At 45.1% G+C, this 23,521-nt stretch overlaps 1 protein-coding gene across 2 annotated transcripts in view; it reads left to right on the forward strand.

The window, feature by feature from the left end:
* The window catches only part of PCNX3 (pecanex 3), a 682,255-nt gene that overhangs the window by 345,654 nt on the left and 313,080 nt on the right, over window positions 1-23,521 (forward strand). For both annotated transcript variants that reach the window (XM_085625837.1, XM_085625836.1), the window contains exons 19-22: window positions 1,369-1,461; window positions 2,350-2,500; window positions 18,059-18,203; window positions 19,467-19,644. In XM_085625837.1, coding sequence (XP_085481963.1) covers window positions 1,369-1,461; window positions 2,350-2,500; window positions 18,059-18,203; window positions 19,467-19,644 — 567 coding nt within the window. The remainder of the gene's footprint in view (window positions 1-1,368; window positions 1,462-2,349; window positions 2,501-18,058; window positions 18,204-19,466; window positions 19,645-23,521) is intronic.

The raw sequence follows: 23,521 nt of genomic DNA on the forward strand, positions 1-23,521 counted from the left end.
GGAGGGCTCTGCCCTTTTATGATTGACTTCCTTCCTCAACGATCGTACTTTTCAGGTTTTTTTCATCAGGCTCTTCATCCACTTCTCGTGCATCTGCATATGGAGTTCCTCAGGGGTCCACTCTGAGCCCAGTGCTCTTTAACATATATGTGAGACCCCTTGCCACCATCGTTGAGGACGCAGGCCTCACCCTGTATTCCTATGCCGATGACACTCAAATTATTTTCTCCTTATCCTCTTCTAAAAACGCTCCTGTATCTGCTTTACAGAGCGGTCTACACAGAGTTTCGGAATGGATGAATGCCAACTGCCTGAAATTGAATGGGTATAAAACTGAGGTCATCATTTTGGGCAAAGATAAAAATCTCTGGAACCCTCATCACTGGCCTCAAGAAATGGGTCCGTTTCCCCAGCCAGTTGCTCAAGCCCGCAACTTAGGGTTCATTATTGATACTCAACTTTCCATGCGGCAACAAGCAGTTAGTATCGCGGGCACCTGTTTTTCCATACTCAGATGGCTACGAAAGATCATTTGGATGCTTCTCGTCTCTACTCAGAGAACCGTAGTCCAGGCTCTTATCTCCCGCCTGGATTACGGGAATGTATTCTATCTAGGAAGCAACAAGGAACTTTTGAATAAGCTCCAGGTGGTACAAAACTCGGCGGCTCGCCTTCTCTGCCATGTTCCTAGTAGAGTCTCCATCTCCCCTTTCCTTCATAACCTTCATTGGCTTCGCATTGGAAGTCGAATCAAATTTAAGGCCCTCTGTCATATTTTTAAAATCAAGCAAGGCTTAGCACCGGCATACCTGCAAGAACTAATTTGCCCTTACAACCCGCACCGTGTTTTGCGTTCTTCCAGTCTAGGTAACCTGGCACTTCCGAGATTTAAATTGGCTAGAATGGGTGGACGCTCCTTTTCATATCTTGGACCTAGATTCTGGAACTCTCTTCCTAACCACTTGAAACAGGAATTTTCTTACCTTAAGTTTCGACGTGATCTTAAGACCTGGCTCTTTACCCAGCAACTGGCTTAGTTACCTTGTCTAGATTCTAGACATTTTTGCGCCGGGAAACCCTGGAAAGGGTAGCTGTGCGCCTTATAAATTTTAATTAATAATAATAATAATACATCTGGCCCTAAGCCGCTTGGACCTATGTTGGTCCGGATAGTGGGAAAAGTTGGATTTTCAATGTTTTGCACAGAGAGACCAGGAACATGTTCTGTAGTTGGGCTCCTGTGAAGAATGTCATTCATTTGTATGTGTCACTGCCATTCATAACCACTGCTAAATGAAGATGTTAGTCTGTTCAGTTTGCTGAACCTGGGCCCTGTTGAACTCACCAGTTATGTCGTCCCTTTTCCAGCGTGAAATTCTGCACTCTGACCTGGTAATGTGCTTCGTAGTGGCTGTGATCACTTTCGCCATCAGCGCCAGTACCGTCTTCATTGCTCTGAAGGTAAGCCTTTAGGAACTACAGAAGATGATTTTTATGTCCAGTTGGAAGAGAAGTTTGAGGTCAACAAGTAGCAATTTTAGAGTTGTATACCTAGTTCTCGTAAGTGGATATTATGTGAAATATTGACATAAAATCAGGATGAGAGCCACTAATGTTAAGGGAAGTGCCTCTCAAAAGTTTTTCAAGGTATGCACATTTTGGTGCAATTTACCTGGTGCAGGTGTGTATACACACCCTAGCAGTCAATGGATTAAGAACGAAATAGTTGTAATCAATGTGTGTTTCTTGTGCATCTAATTATCTGTGTTTTCTTTTTTTTTTACTTCATTCATAATTTCTTTCATGTACAGTCCTTAATTTTTCCCAATCATACTTTTTGTTCTCTTTTTATACTTTCTTTCAGGTCTTTTTGTTAAAAATATTCTGTTTTTTTTGTGACCCTTTCTCTCCTTGTTTTTGTTTATTTGATGTGTGAAGTTTTTCAGTAATGTTACTTTGTTTTTTGCGGCCTTTGCCTCCTTTCCTCTTTTTCTCCTTGTCTCTACATTGAAAGCTCCTACGTTACTGTGTCAAGAATATTGGAGAGTAATCCCTGATGGAGTGTATAACCATTGAATTATCTAGGAAGTAAACGATGTTAAAGCAAAAATGAGACACTGTGCGATTAACTGGTTCTTCTGGTTTTCATTTATCGTTATCATGCAGACTGCCTTTTCCTCATTGTCTGCAATCCTCTTCATCCTGTCCCTGTCTGCACTAGTCTGCCTTCCCTTTTGTAAGTTTGTTACTCTACCTACTTCTTGTCTAGGCTACTGTCCTTCACAGCTCCAAAAATTTGTATTGATATTTATTCTATTGCTGCCACCTTCAATATTTCTTCCTTTCTAGTCTGTTCTAGGTTATGTCCTGTATGCATTAGCGGGACTGATAGGCTTCTTGGCACACTACCTCCTCCCGCAGCTCAGAAAACAGCTTCCCTGGTTCTGCTTCTCCCAGCCTGTTTTGAAATCTGGAGAATATAGCCATTTTGAAGTCAGAAGTAAGTACTTTGTTAGCATATACTTTCAGAAGAAAAGTTAACTAAATTCATAACCTCTCGAATATTTTTCAAAAGTATTTGACTGCAAGGTACAAACTCCAAAGATTAGAATTTTTGGAAAGCTCCCATTAGGGACAAATAAACCTACACATATGCCACCTTCCTCCAGGCATTTGGCACATTTGAAACCTTTTTTGTGATCCTTGGCGCTGTAGGTTACCTAGTGTTTAAACTGTGGTTGCCTCAGTGTCCTAGAACTACTAATACTGTTGCGCTCCAATTGCATAGCAAAGTTACTCTTTTTTTAGGTCTCGCCTGACCCAGCGTATGCGCTGGTCTGGCGAGACTTTTTGTGAGGGCTCCAAAAAGTGCTACCAGTCCAGCCTAAAGCTACAGTGCATGTGCGCGGGCACGCGCGCCACGCTTTACCGCAATTACTTTTACTTTTGTGGCCGCACGGCCACTTTGATGTGTGATCGGGATCGCGATCACTTTCACGGCCGCACGGCCGCTTTGCATAGCCAATAGGTCTCGCTTTTGGGACCTTATAAGTATTTAGTTATGCAACTGTTGTATGGCTAAACACTTATAAGGTCCCAAAAGCGAGACCTATTGGCTATGCCAATGCTTGTATTTTATTGGCCCACTTGCACCAAGGACTTGGTCCAAGATCAGCTGGACTGCCGCCACTGTACAAACCACTGAGCAGTGCTTGCGTAAGATGTATGTCTGGTAACAGCCAGTCCCATGAGACTAGACAGGGACACATTAGTGGAAAACCCAAATCCTTTTTCGTAAATGAATCATGCACTCAAGGGGCCCTAAGAAATTGAATGTGCATTTTGAAACCTTTATTTTAAAAGCCCAATCTAGTGCATACAATATGAATCGTAGCCACATTGAATATAAACAAAACAGTAAGGAAATTACACATTACAGTAAACAGCAGTAAATATTTGCATATTGTTATTGTATTTCTAGCCATTAACACTCTTGTTTGCGGACAGTGGGGGAAAAGGGAGCCACTAATAGTTCAGATCGCATGACCGGTAATGAAGATTAGCAATATTGCAAGCACAACACAATGCATGAGGGGTGGGGGGGGGTGAAGTCGGAGGGGCGATCGCGTGCCCCACATTTCTACTTTTAGTTCCATACAGGGCGACAGGCACTCTGCAAGTTAGAGTATGGGCAGTTCAAAGCCCAGAGAGCAGGGATGCAGGGGGGGGGTGTTGGGAGGGGAAGTTATTGTTTTTTAATTATGGAATGTTCATAGTATTTGTTCCTTCGACATCATCAACTAGAGATGCAGAGCTTGAGCGACTACCAAGGAATAATAAAGATGAGTATACAATGGGAATTGGGGGTTAGTTGGAACGTAAACGGCCTGGGAAACCAGATCAAATATGGTATGGTCAGCCAGTTTATTAGGAAACAAGCCCCAGATGTAATCCTTCTGCAGGAAACCCACCTAATCTGGAACAAATGTATGGCCTTGCACAAGGGGGGGTGTAAATGGGTGGCACATGCGGGTTTCACCTCTGGATCACGAGGAGGAGGTATACTAGTCAAGAACACATTCCCCTTCATTGTGCGGGATACGTGGTCAGACTCACGAGGTAGATACATTGGGGTCTCGGGCCTGTGAGGACAGCCACATTTGTCTCAATATACGTTCCACCTGGCCTTCAGACAGACACGTTCAAAGACATAGGTAAAATACTTTTATCATTCCCAATGGGCCTTCTAATAATGTGGGGGGGGGGGGGGGGAGGGGGTACTTTAACACGGTGTTGTCCGGTGCACTGGACTGACATCCGCCAAGAGACATTAGGCCCGCTCAGAGTTGGTTACCGGACTTTCTTGAGTCCATGGGGCTGGTGGACGGTTGGAGGACGCACAATCCAGAAAGGGTCCAATTCACCCATGTTTCGGGGGCCCACCGCAGCCTATCGTGTATTGATCACATTTTGGTCACCGCGGCACAGGCACACACTATCCGAGAGGTTCAGCACCTGGGGCGTGGCATTTCCAATTACTCCCCAGTCTGGATGAAAATAGGTCTGGGCCAAATGAACGCCAGGAGAGTGGCCTCCATTAATTCTTGGTACCTGAAAGACCCGGCCATCCGGAAGAACATTGCCGGCGTCGTGGATAAATACTTTCAGGAAAATAAGGGTACAGTGGATTCCGTTTAGACGCTGTGGGAAGCATACAAAACGGTTGTTAGAGGAGAAGCCCTCTCCCTGATTGCCGGGAAGAAGAAAGATAGGCAGGCAGACCTCGTGCAGGCAGAGGAAGGAGTATTAAAAGCAGAAGTGGTTCTAGCCCAAGATGTGACCCCCGAAAGACTTCACCTCCTGAAGTTGAGACAGGACGGATTTAAAAGCATAGCAGAGGACAGAGCTAGGACACAGGGCAGAGAGGTCCTGAATAGGATCTACGTGCAGGGGGATAAGGCAGGTAGGCTGATAGCAGGGTTGGACAGGAGGGAGTGGCCGGCTCGCCTCGTACCTGAGCTACTGGGAAGTGATTCCAGACCCATAACGGACCCGCAGGCAATAGCGGATACATTTGCAGACTATTACCGTACGGTGTACAGCACCGCCAGTGGGCTCTCGGAGGATGACCACAGCGAGCTGCTTCGAGACATCAGGCTGCCCGTACTGTCAGACGAACATAGGGCATATCTCGAATCCCTATTAACGGATGATGAGGTGGCGCAAGCGATCAGGGGAGTACACTCAGGGAAGGCTTCAGGACCGAATGGCATCCCCATTGAATTGTATAAACTGAGGCCGGACAAAATCGCCCCCTACATCCGTTCTATGTTGGCGGAGAGTAGGGATAAAGGAATACTACCATATGACCAACGAGTAGCCAACATAGTCATCATACATAAAGAAGGCAAACCCAAAACCAGCTGCGCATCCTACAGGCCAATATCGCTATTAAACGCGGAGCCTAAAGTCCTCGCTAAGCTACTTGCAACGCGTCTGATTAAAGTTATCAACACCCTGGTTCACCCTGACCAGTCGGGCTTTATGCCTCATCGTAACACTGCCCTCAATCTGCGCCGTCTGCATGGGGTGCTCGGTAGAGCATCAACCATACTGGAACCTGCTATCTTGGTATCACTCGATGCCACCATGGCATTTGACATGGTCGAGTGGCCTTACCTGTTCGCGGTGTTGAACAAACTAGGGTTTGGCCCTGAATTCACAAGCTGGATCCGTCTTTTATATTCCGGCCCAATGGCCCGAGTTGTGGTGAATAACCATAAGTCCCCAGATTTCCAGCTGAGCTGGGGCACACGCCAGGGCTGCCCCTTGTCTCCGCTTCTCTTTGCGTTGGTATTGGAGCCCCTGGCGGCCTGGATCAGGCAAGATCGAGTGATCCATGGAATGTGGTGGACCTTGGTTTGGGAGGACAAGATATCATTGTATGCTGATGATATTCTCCTTTATATGACCTCTCCAAGAGCCTCACTTATTGGTCTCCTCGACATTCTCGCAATATTCGGGAGATATTCTTGATTCACTATAAACTGGTCCAAGTCGGTAGTCTACGTTCTCCAAGGAGATCTGCCCATCATACCACGGAACTGCCCGGTTCAGATAGCGAACAACTGCTTTCAATATCTCAGCATCTTCGTGATGCTGAGTTCGAAGCTCCCTTTTGCCCGTGACTTAGAACCTCCCATACGGAGACTGAAAAGCGATGTAAAGCACTGGAAATCCCTCCCCCTCTCCTTGCTAGGCAGAGCAGTCCTTTTTAAAATGATGGCCCTGCCTCTTTTTTTGTATGCTCTCCAGAAAACAATGGACCCAGTCCCTGCGTCTTATTTTTAAGAAATCGAAAATCTCCATAGTGAGCTCCTCTGGGACAGTAGGCCCCGAATTGTGTTATCCAAGTTAACTCTCGGCTGGTATGATGGGGGCATCAGTCTTCCCGATATACAGAAATACTATTGGGCATCCCATCTCACGGCCATTAACCATGGGATTTACGGCCGCCCGGATGATCCTGGGTACGCCATGGATAGGTGGTTGCTCCCAGGGGGAGACTACAACAGAGCGTTGTACGCCAAACCCCGTAGATTTCCTCTCACCGGACCCACGGCTCACTCAATTAATGTATGGCATGCGGCCAATAAACACCTGAAATGGAACGACAAGCTCACTCTGGCTACTCCATTATGGAATTCCAAGATGCTGGGGAGCCTTTGGAAGTCCAAGGGCTTTGCCAAATGGGACCTCATCGGAATCTCACAGATTAAAGATGTTTGGGGTGAGGGGATGGTCCTTCCCTTCAGTTCTCTCAAACAGCAATACAGCTTGGCAGACACCAAGCACTTTCGTTATCTCCAAGTGCGGCACGCGTTACTCGCCCAGGTGCCCGGTAACACAGCACTTCTGGAAGCCTCCCCTCTGGAGGATAGATTGCTAGACTGACATCTACCGGAAAAGACCATTTCTCTTGTTTATAGAAAATTGATCAATAAGATGGCAGACCTGCTACAAGCTCTAAAGGTGAAATGGGTCAGCGATGGCTTGGAGCTCGATGACGAGGACTGGCAAGAGGCGGTTTCATCCCCGCGAGAGGTAGCCGTCCAAGCTAGGCTGAGGCTGGTACAGCTCAAAATATTGCACAAGATCTACATCACAGGTCCTTGTTTGGTATGGATGGGTAAAGCGGAGAGTGTAGAAGAGGGTGTGGAGACATAGGGACTTTCATCCACATTTTATGGAACTGCCCACACATACAGTGAAACTGGCAAGGCATTCACCGCACACTGCGGGAAGTCCTAAGTGTAAATATACTTCCCGAGGCTCGAAGGTGCTTATTAAATGTTTGGGAGCCTACAGACCTCAACATGTACACTACACAATGGACAACCCTAGCTTACATGGTAGCGAAAAGAAACATAGCACAGCAGTGGGGAGGAAGTCAACCGCCCCAACTAAGAAGGTGGGAAGAAGACCTAGACTGGTGCATGTTTAGGGAAAAGTCTGTCTATGTGGCCAGAGGGTGCCCAGGGAAGTGGGCCAAGGTATGGGGAGCTTGGAACCAATACAGAGGAGACATTTGTGCTCCGCCTTCCCTACGGACCAATGTTGAAACTCTCGACGCCCCTTGATTTAGCCAATATGATAAATGTGACCTGTATTGTAATGTTATTGATGGTAATATGAGATGGTGAAGTTGCTCGCTCGTAATTGATTGATGTGATTTATGTCGAAATTGTTTAATAAAAAGAATTATTAAAAAAAAAACACACTCTTGTTTGCTACTCCTGGGCAGTATGCTAGCTCAAGCAGATTCGAAAATAACTAGCCTACCTTGAGTTTCAGAGGTAATGCTCATTAAATACCTGATTCCGAACAACAAGGCTTATTGTTCTCTCTGAATAGCAGCCCTGCTACTTCTGTTAATGCGGTAATGTGTATCAAAGAACAAACCCCATCACTCGCAGCCAATGAAGATCACTTGTCGCTGCAAAGCAACCTTCCATTAAAGAGGGTGCAGAAGTTTTGTCCGTCCTGTCTTCATAGATCTAGTGCAAAGCAAAGATCTCCTCTTTAACGTCTAACCCTTTACACTGACTTTTAGAATACTTTAGCAGATGCCTGCTGATTGATCTTAGATTACATAATCAATAAACAGTAGCGTAATGTCCTTTTAGATATTTCAAATTATTAAACAATGTTCTTTAAGGGAAATAAAACATAGCATTAAATCCCTAATCTTCTAGAGGCTTTGTTTATAATGGGTAACAATGATATGCTTCAGCAGAAATGTTTAAATACCATGAGTGTATTTGCATAAGCGTGATTATCATATTTGCATGTAACGGTTGAAGGACTATGCAACATGTTAGAGAATATGCATTCAATGAATACATAGTTGTAACTTTCTTGATTATTTAGCTAACATGCATATATTATCAAAATAAAAGGTCCTCAGAGTGAAAACTGAGTGTTTACGACAGGATACTTGGTTTCTCCCAGGTTAGGAAAATTGAGCAGTCAAGACTTACTTAAGCGGTAAGTGGAAGGAGTTAGAAATAGAGTACAGTGTGGCACAAAAAAGAAAACAATAAACCAAGTCCACACAGCACTACCAATTCTTTAATTCACTGTTCAGAGTTGGTAAAAAGGGCAGTTAAAATTCTTATACAGGAAGAAAATCAGAATGTACGAACTCTTTCTGGCGGTAGATGGAACCACAAATATTAGTTATATCGTTTTTCACAAGGCACTAAGTTTTCAAATAGCATTGAACCATATTATCACATTGTTATGTTTAGGGAGTGGTATTTATGAGCTCTCAGCTACATTTGTGACTCATCTAGATTTCTCTGATGGTTGTGAACAATGTCTCATTCAGTGTATCGGTGGTGCCTACAACAGATACTCTGCATTTGCGTTTGCTTTTATATACCTGGCCTTCTGGCTTCAGTTCCTCATGCTTCTGATGGTTACATCTAACTGCGAATCTATTCCTCACCTTCAGAATATTCCCTAGGCGCTAGAATGGAGTGAGGCGTTTTCACATTAGTGCTCCGTATATCGTAAGCTGGTACTGTATATCTCGGTTTTGACATCGTTCTGCCCCGGAAGTGATGGGATGCATAAAAATGGGCAGTGAAGCCTGTTTTTCTTCCTGTGCTTACGTACACAGATCCAGACATCCACCGCCTTTTTCATTGGTTGGCAATTTTCTCCAGGAACAAACGGAGGCTGCAGGGTTGAAACCATGCCATGAGTTCGGAAACCGATGTTGGTAATGGTACCCGCTTGAGGTTGCCTTTGATATTTGGGCTCAGGGCACTGCTCAAAGTCATGTTAAGAATGTGCTGTCATGCACCCAGAGGAGATCCGGGACCGTGAAGCTGTAAGTTGCTGAATATCGAAAGAAGTAACAGACCTCATGTAAGTTACACTCCCAAGTTGTGGGCACGGACCAGCTCCTGCTAAAGGTCTTCTTTGCAGTGAAAGTGGTACGCTAAGTTGAGGTCCAGGTGGAAACAGATTGTACACCATCCTGCCACTCTGTCAAAAGAAAAGTTGCAGGGGTGTCAAAAGTGGCAATGGATCTTGTGATTCCCAATTGGGAGTTGATCTTGCAACTGATCTAGATGCACCGCAAATTTCACAAGCCATCTGTGACAACACAGAAGGTTGAAGCCTTTAAGGAGGCCATGCTGCCTAATTCTTGCAGATTTGTCCTGGGCACTGTCTGAGCCCCCAGAAACTGCTTCTGGTTCCACACCGAATCTGATGTGACTTCTATTCTGACTTCTATTCTGGCTTGGATGCCTATGGTGGATTGGTATCCAGTTCCGACCCCGATGTCTGTCTGACCTGCATCTGACTCGAACTTGACCAAGTTCTTTCAGGCTCCTCTCCAGCGCACCCAGTGCCCATTCAATCTGGCTCAGTAATACACTCCTGCTATAGCTGAGCAATCCTCAGAGGCTCCTTCATCTTTTGGTTGAGATTCTGTCCGGAGTTTGCCACCAACTGGCGATAACAATGGTGATGATGGGGATAATTTGCTCCTACGTTATGATGATAGTTAATAAATTGACTTACAGAATGTCAGTGGGCTTGATACTTACCATGAGACGAGCTTGATTTCGCCCCGTGAATCAAGTGCTTCATTTGCTGTTCTAATTGGATTAGAAGCTGAGGTTCTGGACCTACAACTGCCTTGTGTTGAAGTCAAGACAAATGTCCTTTCTGAGGTTTTGCACCCTGGGGCAGCCTCATCTAAGCCCTTCCCTCTATTTTATGACGCCTCAACTGCAGTGCTTTATTTGAATAACATTAGGTGCAAGGGCTCAGCTTTGTTCGGAAGCTGAGTTCCGAATGTCAGTTTTGCTGAATACCAAGGATGGATATTGTCTATTTCACCTCATCCCTCTATCATTTTCTACCTTAAACTCCCTCCCCTTAGTCTTGCATAACCTTTTTCATTCGTTCTTTCTCCCTTTGTCAGCATGATTTCTTTATCTTCCTTGTCCTTCTCTATTTTGTTTTTCTCTCTTGCTTTCATTCAAAATCTGGTGATGAAAAAGAAGTTCCAGTACCCAAAAATGAGTGCCGGAGACCCCCATCTGCAACCACCAGCTCAGATTGAGCACTGCCTAACTGATACCCTTATGGCTATGTGGTCTTAATCCTTGCTCGTATTTATGGTTTAAATCTGTTTATTGATTTCAAACAATCATAGGAAACAACCTTGCTCGTATTTAAGGGTAAGCAGGCAGATGCCCAGACGTCCTCAAAATTTCTTACACTGCACCCTGCTTCTGAGAGCTTGCTGGTCCAGGCTTTCACCAGCAAAGTGAATCCTAATGCATTCCTCATAACCTGTGCAGACAGGGAGTCTAAAAAGATTGCAGTGTTCGGGATACTAATGTTCTCTTCGACCAGCCTCAAGCTAAAGTTGGTCTCTGCTGTCTATTAGGTGTTATGTGCATGACCTCTTAGACATGGGAAGCAAGATCTTGCCGGCTGTTCCTGAGGAGATTAGGGCCTACTTTGCTCAGGGTGGCCATCATGTAGCCAAATATGCGATTCAGGCATGCATACTAATGAATGCGTGGGTGGGCGGTTGACACTAGTGCGCTGCTCCGTCCCCATGCGTGGATGCAATTCACAGGCTTTCTGGTGGTGTGCAAGTATCCTTAATGGATATGCCTTTAGATTAATCCACCCCCCTTTTTTGTCAAAAAGGCTGATTTTTAAACTCAATTTTGTTTTTAGGGAAAGAGCCTTTAGTTTGCCCTTAGCAACGCATGACCACCCTGTGGGAGGCAGGATCAAATATTTTCTCTAAGGGTGACAATCCGACATATGGGTCCTCCAGATCATTCAACGGCACTATACCCTTCTGTTCCTTTCTGATCATTTGCAGCTTCCGCCTACAACAGAGCGGCTTTCAGGGGAGTACATATTGATCTGATCTTATTTCAAGAGGTGTGAACTTTACTGTCCAAATGGACCATTGGAAAGGCTCTACTAGACTTTTAAATAGTCCTTCGTTCTATACTAGATGTTTGCCTTCTGAATGCCTTGCTGAGGAAAGGCCAATTCAAATAGCTCACATCTGCCCAGGTTCTGTCTACCAGGGATGCGAGCTACTAGATGTTAGCCTTGGACCTGTAGGATACCTACTTTCATGTGCCCGTCCTGCAGTCCCACAGACAACTGCAGTTCAAGTCGACCAGGAGCATTTTTAGTTTGCCATGCCCTCTTTCAACCTTACCTGTGCCTCTTGGTTGCTTATGAAAGAGATGGCGGTGGTTGTCTCACATCTTCAAAGGATGGGGAATACCAGTTTTCTCCCTACCTTAAGGAATTGCTGTTGAAGGTGGGCTTGGCAGTCAGTCGTAGACCACCAACAAACCAGGGCGAACCTCCTATCCTGACATTGTTGGGGTACTTTATCAGCGATCCAAAGTCGCACCTCACTTCTTTGTAAAGACTTCCTTTTAGAAGGTCTGCCTTGGACACTGTGCAGATCAGGGTCTTTACTCTGGTGCAGCTACCCCACAGCATTTTTGTTATGAGAACAATTTTTTATCCTCGGTCTTGGATCTCTGAGTGAGCAATTCTGAGACTTCTTGGCCTGTTGGCCTCATGCATCCTGCCTAACCACTTTGCCAAATCTCAAATGCGAGATCTGCAGTGGAATCTGAAGTCTCAGTGGTCCCAGCACTAAGGAAATCTTCAGATGTCATCCAGGTTTTGGAGAACACTTCAAGAGCTGCAGTGGTGGGTGCATGATCCTTCCCCACTCAGAGCTGATGATGGTGACGGATGCCTCACTGCTGGGTTGGAGAGGTGGAGATCAAAGTCTTTGTTATTGTATGGAAACCTGGTGTTCTATCAATCTGGCAGAGTTGTTGGACATATACCTGGTGTTTAAGGCCTTACAGTCCTCCATCAAGGGGAGGCTGGTGCATAGTCTCACTCACAACATTGCCTCCATGTGGTGCTGCAACAAGCAGAGCAGAGTAGGGTCCTTTGCCAAGAGCCGCTACAACTCTGGAGTGAGCTGGAGCGTCATGGCATCTCCCTGATCATAAACTACCTGATGCGTTCTTCGATCAACTGGGCAGATGAGCTCAGCTGGCGGTGCCTGGTCGATCACGAATGCTGGTGGCCCCCTGAGGTGGCGCAAGGCATCTTCTGACAGTGGGGAGACACTTGACTGGATTTATTTGACAACCGTTGAGAACGCTCCATGTTAAAATGATTTCATGCTGGAGTTCCCAAGAAAGCTCTCTGTAGAAGATGCATTCCGGCAAGAGTGCCGCATGGGAGTCCTGTATGTCTTTCTACCTCAGTCTCTTGTATTCCAAGTTCAGAAGAAGATCAGGAACAACTGTGCCAAAGTCACCCTAGTGGCTCCAGATAGGACCAGGAAAGTGTGGGGCCCAGAACCTGGGCATGAGCATCAGTCCTTTGATCAAGCTACTGCTTCAGAAGGATCTTCTGTGCAGTGTACACCTTAATTTGCCCAACAAAAGATGAGAAGAGGCTCCATCAATTGGACTCCAAAAGAGCCTTACGCTTTTACATCCATCTATCGCATCCAAACCCACCAGGTGGACGAATATGAGGTCGAGGGGTGGAGGTAAGGTGGTGCAGAAGCAGACCATCTCACAAGGGATAGTCTGCTGCATCAAGATCTGCTACGCATTGGCTAAGAAGCAGCCTTCAGAAGGTCTGAGAGCTCATTGCACCAGAGCTAATGCTGCTGCTACCACTCCGTTGGCATGCAGATTGCCTGTCCTGGATATCCGTCAGCATGCTACATGGGCATCGGTGCACATGTTCACGTAGCACTATTGCCTTGGCAGTCAGATCCATTAGGATTGGCATTATGCCCTTGGTCTTGCAGAATGTTTTGATCTGAGGCATTCCACAGACCCACTACCTTTGGAGGTACTGCTTTGATGTCTATTCACTAGGTGAGCCGTCTGCGGTTATAAGTATCAATCAGAAGAATGTTAGTTCCCCTTGGTCATGCTTTTTCTGGTGGATACTCTATTTAACTGCACATTCCTCACTGCCCTCCCACCTCCCCGTTCTGTTGAATTGTTAAAAAGGTCCCAATTTAGGAATCTGCACACTGGTCCTTCCTATCCGTCAAAGGGTGATGCGTCTAAAGATGCAGACAAGCTTCTGAAAGAACCTGACATTGGTGCGCAGTGGTGGTGCTTATATGGTGCTCTGTCTCTTCTGGAGTGGAATTAAGTCTGAGCTGTCCTGCATGGGGCCACCAATTAGTGTGCAGCAGGTCAACTTTTTGAGTTTCCGGATAGAGCCTGGTGTCTTGTTCTTTGTGCAAATCTTTTCTTTTTTTTTAAACTTGTCTTTATTCATTGTGCACAGATATCAAATTACGCATTCATCATTTACAGGTTACTTTTGCAAGATATGTCATATCTTAGATAAGTCATTGCAAACCGGTTATATCTGGGCAATCCCTGTATATGTCCCAACATTTCGCCCTGCAAGTCCATCTTTGGGCACATTGTGACCAGTTTGCAGTATACAAAAACCCCACCCTGATTTCGGGACGGATCATTTCAGGCAACAGTATTTGTCATTGTGTGAAGTGATGAAATGTAGCAAAATATAAAAATACGATAAGAACCGAAAAATAGATAACCTTGGCTGCGGTTGGCGGCGGAACCTACTCATGGGTGGGATAAATAGAGCCTCTGGAGTGTGGCCTAAAATGTTAGTTGTCGTTGGGTAGTTGTGTTGTCACCCACCTGTGTTCCCCTATTTAGGGTCATCTTTACTCTCAAGTATGAGGTCCCTCACCCATCTCCGGGTCGGGTGTAGATGAGGTACTGCTCTGTGGCCGGGTTGGGGCAGCCTCCCTTTTTGTCTGACTTGTCGCTGTTTTCAATACCTCCAGCATGTGCCCCCACTCTTCTAGATCTTCCTCAGCGTTGTCGTCCATTGGCACTGACTTTAAGCGGCACTCCTCTGCCACACCCCACTCTAGCACGTCAGCCTTCCATCTGTCCAGGTTGGGGGGTGGGATGGTGTGACCACCAATGTATTGCAATGCGGCATTTGGCCAGAACTAGACCTAACGGCGAGAACTTGTGACACGTGGGTGCCCTTTTTGGGTATCGGGAAGACCCTTAGTATGCACTGTTTGATGTCGGCATTTATTTGCACTGCTGTTACAGTACGGAGCGTCTAGATCACTTGTTGCCCGTATGTTTGTAGCCGCACACAGCCCCATGTCATATGCAGAAATGTGGCAGGAGCAGTACCGCATCTTGGGCAAACTGAGGAGTGTCCTGGAGCGAAGCGGACCATCCTCTGAATTCTGGTATGTGCGGTGTAAGTAGTGAAATTGCGTGAGTTTGAACCTAGCATTACTAGCCACCTTGTGCACTTGTTCCAATGCTTTCACCCATTCCCCCTCTGAGTGGGGAGGTTAAATCTGAGTCCCAGCTGTCTCTTATGTGGGATAGGTCAACCACACTGTCTTGTTTCATAGCTTTTTCTATGCGTTATATGAGCCCTCTGGTGGACCCCGGGTCGAGCAACAGTGCCAGGGTGTGGGACTTTCTTGGCTCCTCCGAGAACAACATCCATATCTTGTGACTGTCCGGCACATGAAACCATTCCTTCGGCTCGTTGAACTTTAAGAAGGTCCCTTTTAGGTACAGATCTCCTGCCTTCGTACATCTCCCTTCATGCCATTTTGTGATATCCATGAATGTGTGGATTCTGCGAAAACCCTGTATCCACTGAAGCGAGAGTGCATTAGTGTAAGGGGCCCTGCGAAGAACCAGTGTGACTGCCTGTTCCCACGTCTCTGCCACCTGCTGTATTATGAGTGGGCAGTCCCTGGGAATCTGTAATCCCATCATAAGTAATTTAGGCAATCACATCTCACTGCTTCAGTCCCCCAGTAATTATTTTTTGACAGTGCGGTCCTCCATTCACCATTGTGCCGCATATTGCAGCAATCCTGCAAGATAGTAAATTCTAAAGTCCAGGAGCCCCAGTCCCCTGGTCCGCGTCCAGCTTGAGGATCAGAAGTTTCTCTGCTGCGTCCCCCAGCCCATACCAAAGAAAGTAGAAGGCTATTGAAGGTTTCGAATGTGGACTTTGGGATACAGCAGAAAGAGTTCTGCGCTGTATATAAACAGCTGGGCAGCGTCACCATCCTTGCCATGGCCACTCTACCGATTGAGAGGGGGAATTTATTCCAGAATCGGATCGATTCTTTCAGACCTGTTATCTTTTTTCAGATCTTTAGTACATTTCCTTGAATGTTGGTTAGTTACAGAGTAGAGTTGATTTTCTATTCCAGTAATGATGACACTGGAGCAAAAGCAACTTACTGAGTTCCTATTTTAGGTCTCGCCTACCACAGAACTTTTAGCTGTCTGGTAGGTGAAAGTCTATTCCAGACTGTACCAAAAACAAAGTGAGTTTTGTCTGAATCCATTGCTAACCATTGGTTACCTTTGTTGTCACAAGATTGTATCTTATTCTGTGGCTTTCCTGGTTCATCTTCTGTTTGTCAGTACCGTTCTGTTTGTTCCTTCCGTGAATCATACCCTCTTCAACATCCTTTTGATGGACGACTTGCATTCTTTACTGTTCGCAGTTTAGGACCTATTTTTTCTTTTTCTCTCAGTACTCCACAATAATGAATGTGTTTTCTACCTCCTGCCCTAGGGTGGTGCTTCCTGTCCCCCAAACACTTTGCCCTGCATGCTTTGTGTTGCTCCCTTATCCCTCCCCCCCCCCAAGCTAATCTGTTGCTTTCCTTAGCAGTCTTTGGCTATTTTTGTTCTTATTTTTGGGCCTCTCTCATGTGCCTCGATGCTGCATTCTTTGAGGTTATTTTTGAGTGCCCTGCTGGGATGATCCAAAAAAGAACCTTTGCACTTGCCATATATATATATATATATTTTTTGCCAAACCACCTTGAACCTGTAAATAAAGGAAAAAAATGAGATTACATGGCCACCAGTGGCCACATCATCTCGCATTTATTTTGCTGATGCTGCATACCAGTCGCAAACAGCATTGGCAAAGCTGATAGGTCCAAAAGGCGAGACCTATTGGCTTTGCAAATCCTTGTTAAGGTTTTGCAGGGATACTGGTAAAGACAATCAATCTTGCGCTCCTCATCTGAAATTGAAGTCGATTACTTATACGAGTATAACTTGCTGTGCAAGGATGCAATTATCTCAACTATAGACTCTAAACATGGACATTTTAAGGTGTAAAGAGAAAAAAGGGTTGCTGCTGGAGTCAATCCACACTCAGTTGGCCATAAATATTATGATTACTGGAGCCATGAATCATCATCATCATCTTCTGCATGCATTGGGTTATTACTGGTCTGGAAGACAATTTTTGCATTTGCACCTTTTAGCAATTACGTTTACCCACACAAACCTAATACGACCTTTTCACCATAATTCCTTTGAAATTTGAACTATCTCACCCAAGAGGTTCCCAACATAGGGGGATGGTCTTTTATTTATTTCACGAGGACTCCCTGTATTCTGCAAAATATCTTTTACTGTTGATATTCACCTCTGAAGAGGAGCTGTGAAAATGTATGCTCCATTCACTGAGGTTTGAGAAATTGTTATTAAATCAATATTGATTGTTTAATTATCTTCCGCTCCCCTTTTTCTCCCAGTTCCTTACTCCTCTCCAGTCATTCTCAGGCTCCTAGAGTTTTTTGTAACATGTGTGCCATGGAATTGCCCAAAATAAAATAAATAAAAGAACATTCGTCCTGTATAGCTGCCCTAAATTGATTCTTATGTGCATTTCAATGTGGTTTGAACTTTCTTTACTAATCGTTCCGAAGAATAGACGTTGCCCTCATTTCATGCCGGAAGATTTTTTTATATAGTGTTTTGAGGCAAATAACTTGTGTATTAATTCCTTCTGTGCACTTCTTCCAGATGGTCTCCGTGCTCATCCAGCTAGAGTAAAGTAGCCGCATAGTAACTCTGTGTAAAATTTTCTCACATGGGCAAAGCTGCCACAAGTATAGTTAAAACTGTATGTGACAATTCTGTTTAACTTTAAATTGCAGAGCACATGTCAAGCGGGACAATCTAGGCTCAAACACCTCTTTGAACAAGAGTTTGTTCCTCTCCTCACATTTAACAGGTTGTTTGCAACTTGACTCTATTCTAAGCCTGTGAGACTATAGGTGATCTAATGCTTAGGTTAAATGTTGTGTCCTACTTCTGTAGTGCTCCAGTGATTTGTCCTCTATAGGTTTGCATAGTTATCTAGCTAAGGTGCGAACTTAAAAAAAAAAAAAAAAAAAAAGCTTCACATATCCTATAGAGTTATTCCTTCGACATGAGGGTTCTTCTGATCTGAAGCAAGAACTGTTTTGAGATTCTTCCCCTAGCTATTTTTTACACAAGCGATTTAATAGAGTTTGATTGTGCTCAAGAACCACTGCTAAAGATAATTTGTCTTCTTGCCTCTGATAATTTTGTGTTTTTATTCATGCTTTTAGATGCAGCCCAGCTGATGTGGTTTGAGAAGCTGTACGTTTGGCTACAGTGTGTGGAGAAGTACTTTGTCTACCCAGCAGTGGTCCTAAACGCTATAACAGTGGATGCAGCCACAGTCAGTACACAACAAGATAAGCTCTGTATCTAGTAAGTTTCTGCTCTTTGCAAGTCTTGTTGACACTCCGATAATGTTCTGTCCAAATTTGCAAGTTTACATTCTGCTTGTGCAGGTTGCAGACATTAGGAGATGCTGACAGTGGACTCATGGACCACTGCCTACACTCCCCTCTTTCAGAAACACTATTCTACTTGTGGCATTGGGGCCCATTTCCCTTTAAGGGACAGAGATCGCAGTGCTGGCATCTTGCTTTTTTGAGTGCTGGAATGGAGGTGTGCTATCCCATATAGACCCCCGTCATGGCATAAGCAAGAGGTCACAGTGAGTTACAAGCCCATTTCCACTTTATTAATAAGCAAGTTGTTTGTGAGTTGTCCCTTCATGGTATGAGGGATTTGAGCTTCTCTCTCACTGCAAAAGGAGAGCCTAGTTGCAACAAAGGACAAGAATCATCCTCCACCGTCTGCTTTTAGAAATCCGGCCCATGTTCCATTCTGATTCATTGTTAAAAATAAATTAGGCCTGTAATTCTGATTACAGTAGAACTGCATTTAGACTGAAATGTTTAGTGTTAAGCAGCAGCAAGGCCAGTGTCCAGGCTTTGCCAAATAAATGTGATTTTTCTTTTGTCTTCATTTTGGAAATGTAGGTACAATTGTTGTTTTACTCAATTTTTCTATCCATGAATGGAAAGCTCCTTTTTCAGAGGAAAGAAACTGCCTGTTCTTTGAAGTAGCAGAACAGTACAAAAGATTTAATTAATCTTCAGATAATCTGTGTAAGAAAATAAAAATCCATTCACCAAAATAGATGTCAAGCATTCAGTCTGTTTTCTTGTGCATCGGCTCCACGAGTGAAGCATTACACTGTAAGCGCTTGGAGGCACTAGGTAGGTGCATGAAAGGTGCTGGCTCAACCTGAATCGTCTGAGCATATGTGGTCTCAATCATCAACAGGTAGTTGTAATATACAGTTTGAAACAGTTTTGTTTTGTGTTATTTTGAAATTGGCAACAGTGAGTTATGGTATTCTGGTTGGTTTAAATAGTGCTATACTATTGAGTCGAGTGGATCTGTTGGACGCTGGAAATACTAGCTGACCTTGTTTGAGTGAAACTTGTAGTACTCATTGCCAAGCTGTGTTTGCACCTTGTTGAACAGAGTTCATACTGGTGTGAAGGAGTCAAAAGCCTGAGTGGTATGACCATAAAAAAGTTAACTTTGTCCTGCTTATGTAGATTTTTTCTGTGGTCCTGTCTTAACAAGTCCACTATATGCTTCTTCCCTTTCCAGTTGTCGGGCCTTTCTCATCACCGTGGCAGGTCTGAAGCTCTTGCGTTCCTCCTTCTGCTGCCCACCTCAGCAATATGTGACCCTCAGCTTCACGGTTCTCTTCTTCCATTTCGACTACCAGAAATACTCTGAGGGATTCCTGCTAGACTACTTCATCATGTCCATAGTATTCAGCAAGGTAAACAAAATAGACTCTTCATTAGGAGGAAAAGTATGGAGTAGTCACTTTGCCTAAATAGAGAATGAACTACCAATGTATGCTCCCTAATTTCTTGATTTTAAACACCAGACAATTATCCGAATCCTTGAGCTGCTGTATGTACATTCACATATGTTTTCTGTCTTTACAGTGATGATTTGAAGATTATATTTTGTTATACAAAATACTCTCCTCTTTAAAAGAAAATGACTTTTATTCCTCCAAAGATTTTCACATTCCAAATCTGGATGATTAACTTTAATTCCACAATGTGTAGAAAAGAAATGCAAAGCAGTTACAAGCAAATACCTTTTTCTATAGTATTTGTGAAATACTGCTGATTAATAATAATGGAAAAGCTGACCAATTTGCATCTTAGCTGCTAGTTTGAAAATTACTGAGGGAGTCTGAATGAGCCGAATATAGCACCGGTTAGATCTGCAGACAAATGATTTTGAATGGAAAAGAAATTAGACCATATTTTATCTCTGTTTACCCTAGTTTTTATTTTTTTTAATGCATTTTTAAACTAAGTTATCCATTGACAAATCTAGATGCAGCCAGTCTTGAATACAGTGCACTTTTTTTGCCAGCAGCCCGTGTAGTTTCCTCATCAGGGGGGTGATGTGGCATTTTCTAGGTTTTTGATAGATCAGCCTGATTTTGTGCCAGTTGTAACCTTTGGTTGAGCCCCTCGGGAAGACCCAGTTAAAGACAGTTTGCATAGTCTATCCCCGAGACGACTAATGTGATAATGACCTAGATGAGAGCTTCAAAGTTAAGAAATGTACCTATCTTTCTGAGTTTGCACAGTTGCAAAAAAGGAGACGATATCCGTGCCCCCAATTGGGATTTCATGGACAAATCTTTGTCAATAAAATCTCTGAGGCTCTTCACTTAGCTCTTATATGGTGGGGGGGGGGGCATTGCTGCTGGCCAGAATGTGGGATTCCACAAGTCGTGGTTACTTCTGGGTATGACCATATCCTTCTAGTCAGACTTTAGTTTGAGGTGATTACTAGTCATGCAGTCTCTGATGAATAGCTTCGTATTTTGGAAGGCAACTTTGGATTCAGGCGAGTTGTCAATTGTAAAGAGCAATTACATATTGTCTGCATAATTGTGGTTTTTAACCTTCATCTTTTAAAAAAAATGTATAAGGGGGCAATGTGCAGATTGAAAAGGTGGGGGGGCAAAGAAGACCCTGGGGTACCCCACAGGTAAGTTGGACCTTGGAAGAGCTGAAGGGAGAGAGGTGGACCAACAGGAAGGAGACTAACCAATCCAGTGCAAATCCCTGTAGGGCTGCATCTCTGACACTGTCGATCAGGAGTTCATGGTCGACTGCTTCAAAAGCTGCAGAGAGGTGGAGAAGTACCAATGCCTGAGTTTTGCTCTGATCAGCTTCTTCCTGCATGTCATCCACGACTGATAGGATAACCGCTTCAGTAGAATTAGCTGGTCAAAAACCTGCTTGGTGTGAGTCAAGGAAATGAGTTTCCTCTAAAAAAGAGCTTTGACAACGTGTGCCTCTAAAACCTTTTCTAAATAAGGTAGCAAAGATATCGGGCAATAGTTTTTTCAAAATGTGTGGGTTGCCACCAGTTTTCTTTAGTAACAAAACCCTTATTGCCGCCCTAAAGTAGCTGGGGATCATGCCTTGGCTCAGATGCTTGTTGAGGAGGAATAGGGCTGGGTCAGGAAAGATAGGGAAGACCTCTTTTAGAGCCTTTGAAGGACAGGTATCATTAGCAGAGCCCGATTTCACCTTAGTCAGCAGGTCCATGAGGCGCACCTTGCTTATAACAGGCAAATCCGACATTGTGGTTGGGTTCCTGTCATTAATTGTAGTTGTCACAGGGGTAGAACTACAGGCCTCTCAAAATCCTAAAACTGTTACTAGACCTGCAGGTCTAGTGACTTACATCTACTCAACCTAATCATAATGCTCTTGGCCCATAAACTGGTTTCAAATTATGTGATCCTGGGCAAGTGTTTTAATTCACTGAGATGCCATTTTCTTCTTTATCACACATGGGAGCTGTGAGAAAGTGCCATCTTTCTTGCATGGTATGCCCCCACTTTTTGCTTATTTGCTGATGTACTTTGACTGAGTGTGCCCTGGGCTCCTGCCAATCAGGTGCCCAGGGCCTATGTTCCTTCCCTAAAACTGCATTGAAGCTTAAACCCAATTACTCTGGCCACATGTCAACCCCTGGTAAATGGTACCCTAGGTACCCAGGGCACTGTGACCAGAGAAGGCCCGAAGGGCTGCAGCACGTATTGTGCCACCCTTGGAGGCCCTGTACCCTGACACACACACACACTGCCCTTGCAGGCTGAGTGTCTTGGTACAGAACAAAACAGTTGACATGGCACACATCCCTGTGTGCCATGCCCACAACCACACTGCCCTGGCATACCTCAGCCACCCCTCTAGCTGGGTGCCCTATGCCAGTGGTGTGGGTACAGGTGCACGAGCCCTGTACCCCTACAGTACCCAGGTCCATTCCTGGGCACTAAGTGCAGTGCTGCCATTAAGAGTATATGGTGCTGGGAGGTCGTCATCACGAACGCCACAGCACCATGATGGCTACACTGAAGACTGAGAAGTTTGGTATCAAACTTCTCGGCACATTAAATCCGCACAGATGCCAGTGTGGGATTTAATGTAACATGCTCGACAGAGGGCAACTTAGAGTTGCCCCCTGTACCTTATCCACTATCCACGTCCTGTCTGAGAGCCTGCCTAGGCTGCCACCCAGCATACATGTTGCTGGACCCCTGGGTAGAGAGCCATCCGCTCTCCTGGGCCTGCAACAATGCACATCCTGGGCGAGGTGCTATGTCTCCTCCCCCAGGATTAGGGAGTGGAAGCTTCAAAGGCATGCCGCCTTTGTGAGCTTCTCCAGGCCACTTGCTGTACTCAGCAACTGGCTCCCACCAGTTCTGACCCCCACTCTGACGGGAAGACTGGCGTTGTTTTAAAAATGTATGTTCGAGGCAAATGAGCTGTAGATCATATGCTATAGCATAGTCTTTGTAGTCACAAGGTAGGTGACTCCTCCTTTCGGTGATAGTGTGCATGGGCATCGACTCCATCCCTAGAATGTTTTTTTTTCCGCCCACGGGTTCAGATGTGTCTTGCTGCGCTCTGGTTCGGTATCGTTTTCGAACCCCTTCTATGCGCAATCCTCTACCCTCTACGGTATTGTCTTTCGATCGGGGTCTCCCATTCGACGCGCTTCGCGTAAATTATGAAAACCTTCGATCGGGAACTTCGAGGCGGGTCGTTGGGCCTACCCGTGCCGACTATGCCAGCAGTCGATGGAACGGACTCCATTCAAGCCATGTCCCGGGTGTCATGCTAAGTTTCCACGTACAGACTTGCACAAGGTTTGCAACCTTTCCTTCTCTCTGGAACATAACAAGGACTGTGAAGAGTGTTGATCATTCCGATCGAAGCAGACCATTTGTGATTGTCAGGCTTGACGCCATAAGATGCAATGTGTCAGAGGCTCCATACCGGACATCTTTGGAGAAGATCTAGACCAACGTCCAGCCGCAGAAGCAGAGGAAGAAAAAAACGGTGTCCGAAGCCGACTCCGACGTGGAGGAAGACCTGAACGTCACTCCGGGTCAACGCACCGTGAGTACAGAGCCCCATGTGCCCACGCAACCAAAATCTAAGGCTCCGGTATCACCCTTGTCCTCGGGTCGACACCAAGAAAAAGTTTCAGATGCCCCACCCTCCAGCCCGGCTATGAAATATAAAGTCTAGCCTTCCGGCTCTTGCTCGAGCCGGCCCCATTCCATTGCCGAACCAACACCTTCGACACCGAAACATAAAGCAAAA

Source organism: Triturus cristatus, chromosome 9 (genome assembly GCF_964204655.1).
Source record: "Triturus cristatus chromosome 9, aTriCri1.1, whole genome shotgun sequence".
NCBI lineage: Eukaryota > Metazoa > Chordata > Amphibia > Caudata > Salamandridae > Triturus > Triturus cristatus.